We start from the raw sequence: 17,456 nt of genomic DNA, 5'->3' as shown, positions 1-17,456 counted from the left end.
TTTTCTAGTCAATTTTTGATTTCTCTCTCATTGTTGCTTGGAATATAGATTTGTTTTAACTTTAAAAACATGTTCCAAGTTTTATCTTAAGGTCTCTAAGTCTCTTTGCTTAATGAGCTTCAAAATGAAAACTTCATACTTGAATAAACTAAAAGTACTTATAAAGACTTGTCCTAAGTACTCAAAAATGTTTCTTTGCTCTGAACTTTCTTTGTTGCTAGTCTTTGATCTCTCAGAATTGTCTGATCTTTCATCTATTTATACCCTTTTGATATTTATTCATTAATTCAAACTTTGAGCTCTCATGTTGATTTTCTTTAATCATCATGCTCTTATGGTCTTCAGACTTTGATCCATGCTATATGAGTACTTTCAATATGGATTCTTGAGAAAACACAACACTCAACCGAAACATGTTAAGTCCTACTTGTTTGTTAGCATCAAAATTGAGTATTAAACCTTGTAAGACCAACAGGGGTTTATGTTGCTTGGATTGTTGACGGACAAAGGGGGGATGCTACTATCTTGCCATCCAATTTAATGGAAGCTTGGGTCCCACAGATGAAGGGGGTGGGTTTTTGGGTCTTCCCAAATATTTTTTTATTATTTTTGAAAGTTTTAATCTAAAGATAATCTGGGGTTTGTCAATTAGAACCAATTGGGTTGCTTTGTCGCAACTAATTATTGCAAAGTAAGGAAGTGAAATGGGAAAAACAGTTCGGAGAGGCGGGAAGGTTTGAGGGAATGATCAACGGAAGGAGAGGATTGAGGAGTTTTTTCCCGATTTTTCTTTTTTTTTAAATATATTAAATAACACCATTTTTGGGAAAATAATTCCCGAAATGACTTTGACGTAATCTCGCTACTTGAAGTAGCGAGATTTAAACAAATTTCGTTACTTCAAATAGCGAGATTTGTCACGTGTCACTTCAGAAATTATTCTCCTAAAATAGATATTATTTAATATATATATATGTATTTTTTAAAAAAAATAAATCGAAAAAAAGATATTATTTAAAGTATTTTTTGAAAAGTGCTTTCATGTGTTGGGTTAATGCGCTTTGGCGTTTCCCAATGCACCAGGAGCAGGCCAGACTAGACCCTTCCACTCCCTCTACCATCCTTGTACGTAAGCCAGTTCCTGTGGTTTAGAAGCAAGATCCTTGGTCAATGCCAAGGAAAAATCTTGCTTCCTATCTTTTTCCCCCTCTTGTTTTTGACGTATTTCAAAAACAATATTCATGTCACTGTGCATATTGGACTGAACTAAAATTTTTTCTTCAGTTGTGACAAAACTACTGGGATATATAAGACAATAAGATATATACACTTAAAAAATGAGTAAAATAAAAAGAGAAAACCCATAAATATTTAACAAAGAAATAATAATAAATTATTTTTCTTTGGGGGTGGCTGACGTACAGGGATGACGGAGGGAGTGGAAGGGTCTAGTCTGACCTGCTCCTGGTGCATCAGGAAATGACAAAGCGCATTAACCAAACACATGAAAGCACTTTCCAAAAAACACTTTAAATAATATCTTTTTCCTGATTTATTTTTTTTTAAAAAAAATATATTAAATAATATCTTTTTTAGGAGAATAATTTTCGGAGTGACACGTGGCAAATCTCTCAACTTGAAGTAATGAGATTACATCAGAGTCATTCCGAAAATTATTTTTCCAAAAGAAGTATTATTTAATATATTTATAAAAAAAAGATAAATCAGAAAAAATTGGAGGATTGAGGGAGAGAAAATGGTCCTATTTTTGCAAATTTTTATAAATTTGTTCTATTACTATGTGATATTTTTAAATCTCTGGGAAGTCTTATCTTTTTTGCAAAGTCTCTTTTGCCCTTAAAGATATTGGGAGGGCCCGTGCATAGAGAAAAGAGAAGAAAGCAACTGGTCCTGGACTCCTGGTCAAAGCTACGATGGATTGGGGCTTTTGAGCACGAACTGTTCGATCCAACGGGAACCAATTTTCGCAGGGCGATCGCGTTACGAAGAGAATCAGAAAATTTTGGTGCGATCGCGTGACGAGAATTACAAAATCTAAAGCAGGGAGACTTCTCTGCTTCATAGATCTCGGAACAATGGTATTGCCGTTCTTCCTGCTATTTTTCCATTTTTTAAATTTATTTTGTTTGTTTTCATTTCATTTTCAGTATCGTCGGACCTAAGTATCCGAGTCTATCCTCTTTATCTGATCCGGACGTTTGAATGCAGATCCGATTCATTTTGCTACAAAACAGGCAAGGAAAGACTCGCCTGGCCAAGTACTACGTTCCTCTCGAGGAATCTGAGAAGCACAAGGTCGAATACGAGGTTGGTTGGATCCTTTTGATTATTCCATGTCGTTGTCTCTGTGTTCTGTTGATTATTTTGTTAACGCAGTTACATTGTTTGTAGGTTCATCGGTTGGTAGTCAACAGGGACCCTAAGTTCACAAATTTTGTCGAGGTTTGCCGAATTTTGTTTATCCTCCATGTTATTGTTTTACGCTATTTTGATGTTATTAGGTTTATGGTCATTTGGGAGATTAATCTACTTGAATATAAGGCTTTAAAATTTGAAATTTTGTACAGAGTGGCCATTGCATTATTGACTCATGTTTAAATATGGTGTGTTTGTTCTGGATTGCTGTATTGGTTTTTAGTTTTTAGATAACAAAAAACTTCATTAATGCAAGAAATAAGAAAAAAATACAGGAAAAAAGGACAAACCATCCTCCTTTGTAGCAAAAACAAAAGGGAAAAAGAAGCAAAGAATTTACATCAGTGCTGCCTTCTAATCCCTCTGGATATCAGACAGAGAAATACCCTTAAAACCCCCCAAAAGAATAATCCCAAAAATGCGGCCAAAAACAATGATTTCTCCCAAATCAAATTTGTTCAAGTCTTCTGATCTCTAATTATCCTGGCATTCCTTTCAATCCAAAGAGTCCACAATATAGCCAAAAAAAAAAAAAAACTTTTTCTTCTTTCTCTTATTTCTAATGCCCCAAAACTATATTGATATGGAATCATAAATAATCTTCAGAGCCACCCAATCCTCACCATTGTAAGAAAACAAATTATTTTACAGTGCCCTTCCCACCTCACAATGTAGGAATAAATGACAATTAGTCTCACTTTCCTTGCCACGCATCAAGTAGATGTTAGGACTAAGAGCCTTATAAGGCCACCTAATCTGAAGCAAGTCATTTGTATTAACTCTGTTGAGAGCCAACACCATATGAAAGCCCGAATCTTAAAAGGAACAACAACCTTCCACAGTACTTATCCAGATGGAAAGGATTAGGAAAATAGGTTTGGTTAGATGAACAAAAAAGAATTTGAAGAGAATGAGCCCGAAGAGTCCCCAATCCAAAGTCTACTATCCCCCGTGGTTTTCATAATAGATGAATTTAGAACGCTCAATAGGCAAGTGAGCTCTTTTATCTCCCATTGAGACTCTTGAAAAAACAGATGTCTCAAGACACAAGACCCCTCTCAAAAGGGATAAATTCAAAAATAGGAGCATCATGCATAGATGAAAGTCTATACAGTTAAGGTACAAGGCATTCCAAAAAAGTTGCATGCACCCAAATATCTTCCCAAAAGCAAACCCTATCCCCAACATCGATAGTAAAAGAGAGAGAAAAGAAATAGCCATAAACCTAAGAGACAAATTTCCAAGGGCATATGAGAAGCAATTTCACTCCCATTAGTATCCCACCCATTCCTATGAATACCATACTCGCTCTTTATTGCGTTATGCTATAAGGAACCATACTCTAAGGGGAATCTCAATAAAATTCAAAACTAGGAGCATCATGCATAGCTGAAAGTCTATACATTTGAGGCACAAGGCATTCCAAAAAAGTCGCACGCACCCAAATATCTTCCCAAAAGCGAACCCTATCCCCAACACCAATAGTAAAAGAGAAGAGGAATGAAATAGCCATAAACCTGAGAGACAAATTTCTGAGGGCACATGAGAACCGATTTCACTCGCATTAGTATCCCACTCATTCCTGTGAATACCATACTTATTGTTTATTGCTTTATGCTATAAGGAACCATACTCTAATGGGAATCTTCATAACCATTTTCCTATTAAAGAAATGTTTCTAGAAACCCAACTACCAATGCCCAGGCCTCCCTTAAATTTTGGTCTCTTAACCGCCTCCCAATTAACTGGGTGATCCTTCTTATCCTCCCTATTACCAGACCATAAAAGTCTTATCATAAGCTCTTATAAACTCCTGTCTACTTACATAAAAATTTTAAGAAGAGAGAGGTAGTTAGAGAGAGAAGCGTTTATGAGAGTAATCCCTACCACCCAAGGAAATATAAGCTTTCTTCCACCCTTTCATCTCTCTTCCCTACCCGCTCGAGCACTGTGTCCCAAACAAGCAGGGTGGACAGTGGATTAACCCCAAGAGGAAGGCCAATATATGAAATGGGTGAATACAACACATTGTAACCTGCAAGGAATCTAAAACTGCCCAACTTGACAACTCTTTACTTCTCAAATTAATGCCAGCCAAATGGCTTTTAACCAAATTAATTTTTTGTCCTAAAATCTTCTAAAATTTTTTTTAGTAGTGCGAGTACGTTGTGAAATTTCTCAGTACTAGCAAATTGTAAGTGAGACACTTCCACTTGATTCCTACCTACCTCCAAACCCCTAATGACACCATATTCCGCAGCACACAACACCAGCCTACTCAAACCATCCACAACCAACGCAAACAAGAAAGGAGATAATGGATCCCCTTGTCTTAACCCCTTGGACATCTCAAATCACTCCCTAGGCTTACCATTAATAATCACAGACAAACTGGCCGAGCTAAGGCAACTTCTGATCCATTTATGCCATAAGAACTCAAAGCCCTTCTTAACCATCACCTCTTCCGATTTCTAGGCTATATTTTCTAATAGAAAATGAAAATGTAAAGCTTGGATAGTCTGGAAAAAACAGCAGAAAGGAAATTTAAGAACAATTATAGAATTACAATCAACAGCCAAGGAAATCTTTCTAGTCATGCTGAAAATCTGTGAAATGTATTCCTTTGTGGCAACCGGAAGAGTATGCACACAGGAATGCAATAAAAAAACTCTATCTCAAAGCAACTGTGAAGGAAGAGACTGCCCCCTGAAGAATCTGGGCATTCCTCTCTAATAGTCGCATCAAATAGACCTAATGACTGCAACAACTACACAGTTCTACAACCTTGTGCCCACCTTTTATTCCAAAGATTCTAAGGGTTGGTTTGTTTTGCGGGCTATGGTTGGTCTTGGCTACACTCTTTATAGCTCATGTTTGGTGCAACCAAAATATGGAATTGAACAAGCTAATGAAGGGCTCTTAGCCCATGCACATGGGTTGGATGTGGCTTTTCCCTCCCCACATGGTAGCCTAGGCTAGCTCATCTTGAGGCATAAAAACCAAAAAGGAAAAAAATAAGTTTCACTCATGTCCTTATTTGGCGCAACGGTAAGGTTGTCGCCGTGTGACCTGGAGGTCGTGGGTTCGAGGCGTGAAAACAGTTTCTTGCAAAAATGCAAGGTAAGACTGCTTACTATAGACTCATTGTGGTCTGCCCCTTCCCTGGGGGCATACACGGGAGCTTGGTGCCCTGGGCTGCCCTTTATAGATGATATATCAATCCAACACAATACTATTTAATCTAATCTAGTCCTGTAAAACCTTAGCTTGGGAAACAAACAGGCCTTAAAACTCTGATGGGTCAAATATTTTGGAAGAGTAAAAGAAAGCAAAAGAAAATAAGAAAAGGAAATAAATTGCCATTGTGTTTTCTATCCATACCAAATACCATTAAGAATATAAATATGGTGAAATATGATAAAAATTTAGAAAATTAAAGGTTAATGATACATAAAACAAAATTTTCCATTGATTTACTATGTATTTTATTTTATTTCTCATTTTCATTGATAGCCAAAAAGAAAAAAAGCAATTTCCTTCACTTTTTTGTTTCCTGTTCCTTATGTTTTTCAAACTTCAAATGGGGTCTCAAAGAAGTAAGCAAAGAAACATGCAAGGAATCTGAACAAATCTAATGCTCCCCTAACAATCAAACAACTTGTTCAACAAATTCCAAGTAATAGTACCATGCAAAAGAAAAGGATGAGCATGTCTTCATCACTACAAAAACATATTACTCAAATGCTAGGAGGGATAAGCTTTCGAGATTTTCTAATCTACAATGGGTTGTTAGTGTGAACTATATTAGGTACTATGAATGGACAGCCAAACAGAGCCATGCCCTAAGATTGAACTTCTTTTCCAAGTAATATCATTCAGAAGAAAAAAACTAGGAAAATGAGTCAAATTAGAATAAAAGGATTTGCAAGAATCTAGATTCCTTCCTATCAAATGGTTTAAGAAGGATATAATGAGTGAGCCAACATAGTAAGCTCCTCACCTTCCTATCGTAAGACTCTTGTGAAGACAAAAGCTTCAAGAAATACAATCCCTGAAGTAAAGGAAACTAGAAATAAGAGCATTATGCAAACCATAATAATAGTGGCAAAAACAAGGGGAAACAGTAAAGAAAGATGCAGTACTTCTTCAAAAATTCTCCCCAAAATGAATGAGATACCTCCAATCCCTTTGAAGATCAGACAATGAAATTCCCCAAAAAAACTCCCGAAAGAATTTTCCTAAAAAGAAGTGAGAAGAACAACTCTATCCTGCAGCAAATGGAAAGAAGTTTTTCGAGCTTTGAAAATTCTCGCATTTTGCTTGAGCGATAGAGCCCAAAGGACATGTGTACATGAAGCCCTCTTTTTTATACTTTTATCAAAACCCAGAATCTCACCAACAACAAAACACACATTTTGAGAGACCAACCGTGCTTCATCAAAACAAGAAAAAATGAGCATTCCACAATTGGCTTGCCACCTGAGCAGTAGAAAGGGACGCACATTAGTCTCAGTAGGCTCTCTGCATATCATGAAATTATATGGGCCGATGACCTTATAGGGTCTTCAGATGTGTAACGACTCATTTGTATTAATCTTGTTAAAAGTCAAGGTCCAGATGGAAGCCCAAAGGTTTTGAAGAACCTTAGCTCAACAACAAGCTCAGCACCTCTACTGTTTGCTCAAAACAGAAAAATGATTATAATGCTTGCTGGAGTGCAAAGTTTGAACCAATTAAGGTACCTAGAATTGGGTGGGCAGAGCAGAGCAGCCTAATCTGGTCAATTTTAAGAATGAAATGTCAGAGGGAGATGGGAAATTTTTTATTTTCAAACAAGGCAGATTAAGGAGTGAAGAGCCAAGAACTATTGAATCCTCTCTATACTGTTCATTGTGTAGAGTATGTTGGCTGTCTTTTCCATAAGAGGAGCTGCGCTTAGTTGATTTACAAAAGAAGAGACATGGGAGGATGTGGTCGCTGTTATAGTGGTGCGTCAGCAGTCTGCAGTGAATCTGTTTGCAGGAGGAGGCAGTGGAAGATGTAGGTGTTGAGGTAGTTGTTGATGTCAATCAGCCTTCTGAGATGTTGATTTTATCATAGGTCGTGGAATGAGGTGGTGGAAGGCTGTTGTGGGACGTGGTCTTGGAAGGACGCCTGTGGGAGGATGAGGTAATGGAGAATTGTTGGGAGGCACTTGAGTTTCATGAGAGTCTCTCAAATTTATTAAGTTATTAATTGATCATGGACTGAATAAGAGGAGATAAAAGGGCATTTAGTGATGCAGCCAAACAAAGCCGATCTCTTAATTTTGGAATCCATTGTGAGAACCTGTCCATTAAGAGGATAGTGAGAGCAAATAAACGAACCAAGTGCTGAATACTTAATCAAGTTGTGAATCTGGTTCTTGACTGAATCATTGAACACTGAATAATTTGAGTTGTTTGGCAAACTAAGGAACAAAGAATAGTTTTGGTGTTTGGCACTAACTAGTTAAAGCTGCTAAAAGCATATGTTTTCCATCATTCAGCCCTTTAAATATTGTGATCCCATGAAAATATGAAAGAAAATTATAAAAAAAAAAAATCATTTCTAAATAACAAACAATCCATCTAAATTTACCTGGAAATTAAATATCTGAAAGAGAGGAAGAAATTTGCATACAGACTTTTCTCTTTTTTTTTAAGAGAATAATAAAAACTTTACAAAGAGAAAAATTGTGCAGCCATTGTGTTCTACAGATTGCCAACTCCCAATCCCTTTCTTCCTGCCAACCCCCAACAATCCAATTCCAAACACGTTCACCAAATGAACTAAAAAAGTTACATTCTAAACAAAATAAGATCAACTTGGTGCAAGAATAAAAAAAAAAAAAAAAGGTTGACATTTTTTATCTTGCATAGAATTTTAAATAATATTATAATAAAATTAAACCTTCAGAGACAATTACTCAGCCATCAAGACCTTTTTCTCCAAATCAGAACCTTATTCTTGGCCATTATAATCCTTTCTATACTCATCTGCTGAGTCATTCTTCACTTTCTCTTTTGCCTCTGGACTCTAGTCCACCACTCTTGCGTGAGTGCTTTTGATTCCAATGCTCATTTGAAGCTGTAAAAAAATTATCATTTAGATATCTCAAATTGGCCACCAATGACATTAATGAGTCCAATTTGACTATTAAAGGAGGTTTTTCTGTGGTATATGTTGGCTTTTATGTGATGGGGATGAGGAGAGGAGAAGAGGTTGGGATGAGTAGGGGAGAAGTCGGGCGATGACAGGAGAAGTGCGGTGAGGTGATGTGAGGTGTGGGGATTTTTTTTCTTCACATTGAGGTGCTGAATGTCACGAAGGAGTTTTTGGGATGCTGAGTGAATAAGAGGGGCTTGAGGATGTTAAGAGAATGAAACAAACGGGTCTGGTTCATGTATTTCTGAACAAATAAGAGAATGGGCCTGTCAAGAGGTCATCAAGACCAAACAGACAGGCCCTTAGCTATACAGATTGCCAGTTTTTAGTTTTCATAATAATTTTTTATGATGATACCAATTACCAAATGGCCCCTAATAGGTAATCATAGGGTTTCATTAAGTTGTCTATAGTCTGATTTTTTTTCTGGGGTTTAATGCCGTGTACAGATTATTTTCAGGGACTTTAAATATTGATGTGGACAGTAATCTTTGATATGCTGAGGTTTGTCCTGTGGTGGTTGTGTAGGAGTGGGGTAATGGTAATGATAACAGTGATAGCACTGACATGATCAACTTGTAACATTCCATCTCCTTGGACAAGATTTGAAGGGAAATTTTGTGCCTGAAATTGCCCCAGGATCTCAAAATCACTTTCCTAACATAGCAGACACCTCCCTTTATTTTTTTCTTGCCTTGCTCCTCCTTTCCCGATGTGTCTCAGACTCTCAAATAAACCCCTGATCTGAAGCACATTGGAACTTATCTGATGAAGTGGCTCCGAAATATACCTGGTGGAGAAAATCTTATCTGATAAGCCTGAACATAAACAGATTGCTAACAATGTCATCAATAATGCCTGGGACTGCAAAGGAAGCTTAACACAAGATCTGATTTGGAGGAAAAATTGTTCATGCTTGTCTTCCATGATTGAAAAGAGAAAGCTAGAATCATGAAAGATGCTCCATGTTCAGTTATGGGGCATCTCATGGTTAATGGCCTCAGATACACACACTCTGAGTTATCCTTTGAGAAAACGCATTTTTGAATACAGGTCTGTGGTGGTGTAGCCTACCACCAGAGAGCGAGACAAATGCTGCAAATGGGAGATTAGGTGGGAGAGTGCAGAGTTTGATTGTAATCTTACAGCTAGACTTATGTTTGAGGTTCACGTAAATTCAAGTCATGGTTAACATAAATTACGTGCTCAGAACAGGGTTCTGGTTGAAATGAGTAATAAGCCTGATGTATGGATTATCCTTCACCCTGAATGACCATCTGAATTTTGTTATGTAAACTGCTTGTTCAAGGACCAAGTGCAAGGATTGGAAGGTGAGTATGGACCTCAGTGCAGGGTTAAAGCAGTTCTTCTGTCTTCTGGAAAAATTTCAAGAGAAACTCAGAGGTAAAAGGTGCTCTGAATGAACAAGGTACAGGTGCTATATGGTAAGTTAATACCCCTGAGCATTTCAGGAGAGAATGTAATTGAGAAGGGTGTTGGCCTTATGTGCATATAAGCACATGATAATGGAGATGATGAGAGTTGGGGGAATCTCAACAGCATCGTGGTTAAGGTTATGGCTCAGTGCACAATGGTGAAGGAGAATGTAACCACCATATGATGCCAAATGTCTTAGCTGATGTCACCCCAGATTTGAAGAATGATCGGGAGGAATGTCATCACTTAACCATGGGATTAGTGGATAATGGGGAATAAAAAGCAGCATCTCCTGTCTTTGGGGGCTACGAGGAAATGGTGGATGAAAGCCCTCATGAATATGAGATAATTAATAAATCATGGCTAATACAATTTGGGCCTGGTACATGCCCAGTCTCGGGGGCCAAACCTAAAGGATTTTATTCATTCATTCCATCCTTTGGACTTAAACAGCCATTGTGTAATTCTAGAACCTAAAAATAGTGAACTAGAATCAGTCCATAGTGTGATTGCATCTATCCATAGTCCAATGGAACAAAGTTCGGGAAATCACTTGCTGGAACATGGCAATCTAGGGCCTTCTCCAGGACCCAAGTGGGTGACCCTAAACAAAGAACTCTCAGGCAATAGTAATTGTTTTAGCAGCATGATTTAGAGTAGTCAGTGGTTGATTCATTTCTTTCCTCCTTTAATAACTTGTCCTTCTAAAGCATTAGTGATGATGCCCTAATGAATTGCGGGAAATATTGAAGCTGGAATCTGGTCAGTTTTCAGTTCAGGAATGGGTTGACGAGTATAGTGTGGAAGAATGGCAATCAATTTCCCAGACAGCAGGAAGAGCTTCCTATGACAAAGTTTCCATGAAGATAATGAAGGACGTTCCATGCACAAAATGGGAGCTTCTCTTGGTTTTTCACAAGTGATATTTCTGGTTAGACTCCACACAGTGGGACTTAGGGCTTGGTGGTGGTAGTTCCTGAATTGGAAAAGAACCTCAGATTGCAAAGAGATGGCTGAGGAGGTGGCCCCTTTTATACCCCTCCCCTTGCAAAGGTGCCATGATTCTCATATCTTGAAATTGTGAAGGCCTTACCCCATTATTGACTCTTGATGGTTAGGACAAGTCTGGCCAATTACAGACTGCGTAATTCTCTTGAAAACTAAGCTAAATGAATCAAGAATGCAGGGTGCAGTAATAAGAATTATGGGTTGTGCCTTTCATGAACCCAATTTCTGGAAGAAAGGTGACTTAGTTCTCTCTTAGTCAAGAATGCAGGGTGCAGTAATACGAATTATGGGTTGTGCCTTTCATGAACCCAATTTCTGGAAGAAAGGTGACTTAGTTGTCTCTTAGTGCTGTGGTGTGAGGTTTGATATATTATTAATTGAAAATATATTTGCTTCAGTTAATCTCATTGAACCCTTAATCAAATCTCAGAATGTTTGTTTCCATGGAGTATGGATCCCCATATAAGGCTGCTGATGATTTTTCCTGGTCAGCTTTGAATGAAGTTGTATAATTGTTCAATGACCCTATAATTTTTTAAGGGACTTTAACTGCATGGCTTCACAGGTGGATAAAAAATGGAGGGGTGAGCTTTTGCTTTTACTTCTCACAAATTTATTGGATGATCAAGGCTTTATGGGATTTTTTCAAACCCTCTCCCTCCCTCCCACACGCACACAGAGACACATGGTCAAATAGTTGGCAGACTAGCAAATAATAATGAATGCCTTGATAGGGAAATAACTAATATTGCCGGGAGAAGTACTTTTTCTTGAGCTACAGTCACTCATCTCTTGGCAATATATTTGGATTAAAATCCATTCTTCCTTAACACAGTGGGGGAATCGTTGATGTCTACAATCTCGGGTCTTGATTTACACTGAATAATCAAGCAGTTATTTATACTGCAATTTATAGTCTCTTATTTGGTCATGAGATGGAATTATCCTCTCTATTATTGTATTGATACTACATGGTTCTCTTGTTCTCTCCCTATCTTTTATGAGTTAAGATATTAAGAAATGAAAAAAACATAGACTCAAAGAGCCTATTGATTGTTGGGTGATGTCAATCCAACTATTTGCCTACTTGCACCTTTTTCTTTGTTGGTTTTTTCCTTGTTTGGGATTGTCTTTTGTTGTTTTCTTGGTATGATAAAAGCTTCTAGAATTGCTTTTTTGAACAAAAAAACTTATTAAAGAGAAAAAAAAAAAATGCAATGACAAGATGTCCTAAAGAAAACAGATTGATAAAGGAAGCTAAAAATTACTAATGAAGCAATGCTTGCCAATGCCTTTGTGTATGAACCAAAGATTTTCCTTTGAAAATTGTTTTGTTTAAAGAAAGCAAAGCCAGAAAAAATGCTCTACTTTGTCTCCATAACAAACTAAGGGTTTCAGAGTTCATATCTTAAAGCCTTGATCATTAATTTAGTTTTATATAATAGGGAATACTTTGTGTGTGGTTGTTAATGAGAATTTATTTTTTGCCGCAGTTCCGTACACACAAAGTCATCTACAGGCGTTATGCAGGATTGTTTTTCTCAATGTGCGTTGATATTACAGATAATGAGTTGGCATATTTAGAGTGCATCCATTTATTTGTGGAGATATTGGACCATTTCTTCAGCAATGTGTGTGAGCTAGATTTGGTATTTAACTTCCATAAGGTTTGTGCACTTTTGGAAGCTACCTTTTTAGTTTTATTCCTCCTTGTCAAATAATTTCAGGATATTATTAAAACTGCTGTCTCATGTTCTCAGTCTCTTTCTTTAAGCATTGTTGTTGAAATAGTGTATCCTGGCATGAGAAAAAAGACTATTGACTTCTTCTAGCACACGTTTTTTTGTTTCCCGGTATATGTTTAGCACTTTCTGCACTTTGATCACAAATTAATGCGTCCCAATTTCAAGAACAGCGAACCGATATTAGTCTCTTGGTCATCCTGTATAATCTGACTTTCCATTGAAAGGAATTCAAAAGAAAACTAACTTATCTTGTTGTGTATTCACATTCATTAGATCCTTTATCTCTTCTGACTTACAATGCTTTGACTTTGCACTACAAACATAAGAAGCAGATAGGGGTAGTTACTCCACTTGTTTGTTTCTGATTACTGATTACGATATGGCAGCATAATGTTGGCCATTTTCTTATGCTTCTTGGTGTTGCTGTGCTTTCTTTTATGGATTTTTTTTTTCCAAATTACGTTTCCATATGACTAGCACACTTGTAGATGAGATAGCATGCATTTCACATGCCTTGACATGGTCACCTTGGCTATTTGTTCAGAAAATTTCAATAGTTATATTCTATATCTATTGTTTATTGGAAAATTTCTATTTTTATCACCCCTAACTCATAGCTCAGCCAGTTCATTTTTTTTTTCTCAGTTCTACTCTGGGAAAATAGGCTATAGAACATCCTATGTAAATCTGTGTTTGCTGATCGGCATCATTCTGGAATGTTCAGTTCCTACATTTTTTCTTAGTAAGCTGTGGTACTTCACAGGCTTTTGTTCTTCATAAAATGGCAGTGTATTCAGATCTGTTATGGATTTTCTTGCTGCAATTTTAGGTGTGTATGGATGATGCTGCTTTGGGTGATGCCTTGGCCACAGAGTGTTATGAACAGCATAACCACTGTCAAAGACTTGGAATCCTTTTTCTCTTATATTTTTTTTTCCTCAAATAGGTTCCATGCTACCATGGGTCTAGTGAAAATGCTTTTTGCATTACATGGTCAATTGCATTTGCAGATTGATATGAATGTTCTGGACTTGTCTGTGTTCATTGAAATTTAGTACAGAGAAAAAATCTTATTTATGTCATTTCTGTAACCTCTGTCAGTGTAAAATATCAGTATACTTTTTTTTTTATATCATTATCTGTAAGTTGCAATGTTTTCTGCATGTGCAGTCTTTTGAAATTCAAAGATTACAATGTTGTAAAAAAGGAAAATAATAGTTGGATGTCAAGTATACTGGAGGAGTTGAGATGGCCATCTAGGATTGCAGGGTTTTAGCTTGTGGTTGTACAACCCTTTCATAGGCTGCTGTTCACTTGAAGTATGCACCATGGCATGTAGCAATACGGCAGTTAGAGTTTGTTAGTGAGTGGTATATTGAATCATGACACTGCAACTGCTTTGTGATTTGTTGGGTTATAACTTGAGGATAGTTCTCTCTCTCTCTCTCTCTCTTTCTGTCTCTCTCTGTCTCTGTCTCAATAGTCAAAGGCGCAAGGCGCACCGAGGCGCAGAGGGTACTTGGGGCTGAGGTGTGAGGCGAAGGTGCGTGCCTCACAAAGGTGAGGCGCACAATTATTAAAATTGTGTACAATGCCTATTTGGTGCGTAACTGATATAAAAACACATCAGTTATATTAGAATTTAAAATGCCAAAATATTCAATAGTAATTACGACAACCAACTACCAAGTTCCAAGTGAAACATAGTTCAACATAAGTAATTACGCATGCAAGATTTCAAGCTTCAAATTAGAAATGAAATAAAAATGCTAGGCTGAAGGCCTAAAAGCATCTTCAATATCAAAAGAAAAGAGTACAATAAACAGCAGTTAAATTCAGTAAAAAATGTTATATATTAATATATTTCAGAAAAATGTTTAGTTTGTATACTGCATTTCCAAACAAATTACAAAACAGAAGCAAAATTCAGTAAAAAATGTTGTATATTAATTATAAAGTGTAAACTTGCATTAAACTACATAATTAATTATACATTATCAAGTTAATATTATAAGAAGCACCCGGTAGGAGGCAGCAGAACTGAAGAAGAACTGAAAAAGAAGAAGAAGAGACGACGACGACGACTTACTAGTTTGAAAATCGAAGCAGCCTGATGGTTCGAAGGCTCAAAGACAAACTGATGTAGGGCTCCTACTGGTTTGAAGGCTTGAAGACGAAGAGCTCCTGCTGGTTTGAAGGGTCGAAGATGAAAGCCTCGTGCGGGTTTGAACTTCGAAGGGTCGAAGATGAAGGGCTCCTGCTGGTTTCGTACTGCTTTGAATGGTTGATTGGTCGAAGACGTACGTCTCCTGCTGGTTCTGTGCTGCTTCGAGGGGTCGAAGACGAAGGGCTAGGGCTGGTGCAAGACTGGATTGCTGGAAGTGGGCTGGGGCTGGTTCTGGCTACGTTTTATTTCTTAACAGCTTCAAAAATTTCAAGGCGCGACTCACTGCGCGCTTTTAACTACTATGCTTTCTCTCTCTCTCTCTCTCTATATATATATATATACACACACACACACACACACACACGTGCTGGTAATTATTGGTGATATTTTGTGATTATTTCCCTTGTAAGGGTTGCGTTCACTTTGAGATAAATAGATTCCCGTTAATTAAGAAGTTCTAGAGTTTGTAAAACAAATTTGGGATCACACATTCATTGAGAGCTTGTAGGGCTGTTGTCCTATAGGTTATAATGCTATCTTCTTATTCATTTAATTTTTCTAAGCCATACTTGTGTTAGTATGATGCACATTTTTCCTTATCATTTCATGTATGCCTACAACCTTAAATGAGTTCTTGATTCATGAAGCTTTTTAACTGCTAGCTTCTTAATTTATATTTAGCAGTTAGCACCAAAAAAATGGTAATGTTCCTGCATATGCTGTATATGGTATGTTGTGTGAAAGTGAAAATTAAGGTGTTCAGTACAGCCATAATTTATGCATTTGACCATGCAATGCTTGATTATTAACTGAACATGATCTGTGATTTCTTCTTTATTTGTAGGTGTATCTGATTCTTGATGAATTCATTCTTGCTGGAGAGCTCCAAGAGACGAGCAAGAAGGTACATGCCTCCTTGCTCTTCACTCTATTTTTTCTTAATATTTTCAATCATCAATGTGTGTCCTTGCTTCTAAAAAATTATCAGAGTTGTGATTGCACTTTGTGATGCTTTTCACCTGCATTTTTGAATCAACTGTGGGAGCATGGTTTCAAAGGTTCATAGTTTTTTCACAAGCTATAGCTTCGGTCAATCATATAGCAAGTGCCATGGCTCATGGCTGTGGAGGCAATATCTTTGAAATCTTCATGTGTTAACACATATGTTGTATCTTCAAAATTTTCATTGTTCAAAATACCTTTCCCATTTGTTCTCATTGGTCTCTCCTAAAAATATTTGAGAAACCCAATAAATGATATCTCTAAGCACGAATCCAATATGGAGCCATTTTTTTATTTATTTATTGAAATTGCAGGCAATCATAGAGAGAATGGGTGAATTGGAGAAGCAAGAATGAGCATTTTTCCGTCCTAAGAAGAAAGTTTCGTCCTACCATTGTATTGTAAGAAAAAATGAACAATAGAATCCTTCTCCCCTCCGCACTGGGGATTGTCCAATACAGCTTGTTAGCGGTGACGATGACAGATTGATTGTTCTGATCTTTGAGGCCGGTGGATTATTTTATTTTGTGTGTATAATTGTGTACATTGGCATGCTGGGATCAATCATGAACCAAAATCCTTGTTGAAAGTTGGGGTTTGTATTGATTTCTACTTGATGGGCCTAGCAGGTAATGAGATCGTTTAGGGCTGTAGGGGTACGATTAACGGCACATTCTTCTACATAAGAACAGAATAGAATTGGGAGGAATGGACTCCATTTCTCTTGATGTTATCATGACTTCTGTTCATATTTTTATTATATTTCTTTTCTATCTCATTCAATTTTACAAATCAAACATGTCATAAATTAATCCAGGAGACATTTTGCAAGCGACTCTGTGATCCCTAATAATTTGTTATTTTAGTGTTGCATCACATATTTTTGGTCAGACTTCACTTATTGCTCACTTTTAGTTAAAAACTTTGCCCAGATTAATAATTCGTTGATTGGGATGCGTACACTTTGTTCGTGGGGTGTGATTGTCAAGCTTGAGATTTTTAAATATTGACAAAGTATGTATGTACACAGATTTTTTGGCATTTAAATGAAAGCTATAATTTTGCTTATGATGCATTAAGTGTGTTAATTCTTTTTACACGAAGTTGGTGTAAAGAATGGTGGGGTAAGTTTTCAGTGAGTATAGAACTTTTCACATCTCCAGTAAATAAATCTTTGCTAATTGTTTGGTGGCGTATTTCAGATCTCTATTAAATGGATGTTATGAGCAATCCTTGAGCTATTCTCACAATGGTAGGTGTGAAAAATGGGTAATCACCTTGGAGTGAGGTACATAAGCTAGTTTTGGATAATAGATTATATTAGCAACTTGGAAATAATGAAACCTTTATTATCAAAGGCTTGAAGGTAGGTGATACAATAAGTAAAAGAAAAATTAACATAATTTTATTTCAACAATTAAGTGGGTATTGGAAAAAAAAAAAAATTAGAATTTGAAAATTCAAGATTTGAGATT

The 17,456-nt window shown here is 36.9% G+C and overlaps 1 protein-coding gene across 1 annotated transcript; it reads left to right on the top strand.

Annotated features, from left to right (window-relative positions):
• The first annotated feature begins 1,820 nt into the window (after positions 1 to 1,820).
• On the top strand, positions 1,821 to 16,812 carry LOC131153931 (AP-2 complex subunit sigma). The gene is made up of 6 exons (XM_058106378.1): positions 1,821 to 2,099; positions 2,230 to 2,328; positions 2,413 to 2,463; positions 12,561 to 12,734; positions 15,824 to 15,883; positions 16,296 to 16,812. Exons 1-6 carry the CDS (start codon positions 2,097 to 2,099, stop codon positions 16,335 to 16,337), a joined length of 429 nt encoding a protein of 142 aa, XP_057962361.1. The 5' UTR covers positions 1,821 to 2,096; the 3' UTR covers positions 16,338 to 16,812.
• Positions 16,813 to 17,456: the final 644 nt, after the last annotated feature.

Source organism: Malania oleifera, chromosome 1 (genome assembly GCF_029873635.1).
Source record: "Malania oleifera isolate guangnan ecotype guangnan chromosome 1, ASM2987363v1, whole genome shotgun sequence".
Lineage (NCBI taxonomy): Eukaryota > Viridiplantae > Streptophyta > Magnoliopsida > Santalales > Ximeniaceae > Malania > Malania oleifera.
The sequence above is the reverse complement of the archived record's forward strand: the minus strand, read 5'-3'. Positions and strand labels throughout refer to the sequence as shown.

What these genes read in the sequence shown, in the direction of transcription:
- LOC131153931 (XM_058106378.1), top strand. An exon ending in AGCACAAGGTCGAATACGAG is followed by an intron (nt 2,329 to 2,412) that starts GTTGGTTGGATC and finishes CATTGTTTGTAG; the next exon opens with GTTCATCGGTTGGTAGTCAA. An exon ending in TGGTATTTAACTTCCATAAG is followed by an intron (nt 12,735 to 15,823) that starts GTTTGTGCACTT and finishes CTTTATTTGTAG; the next exon opens with GTGTATCTGATTCTTGATGA.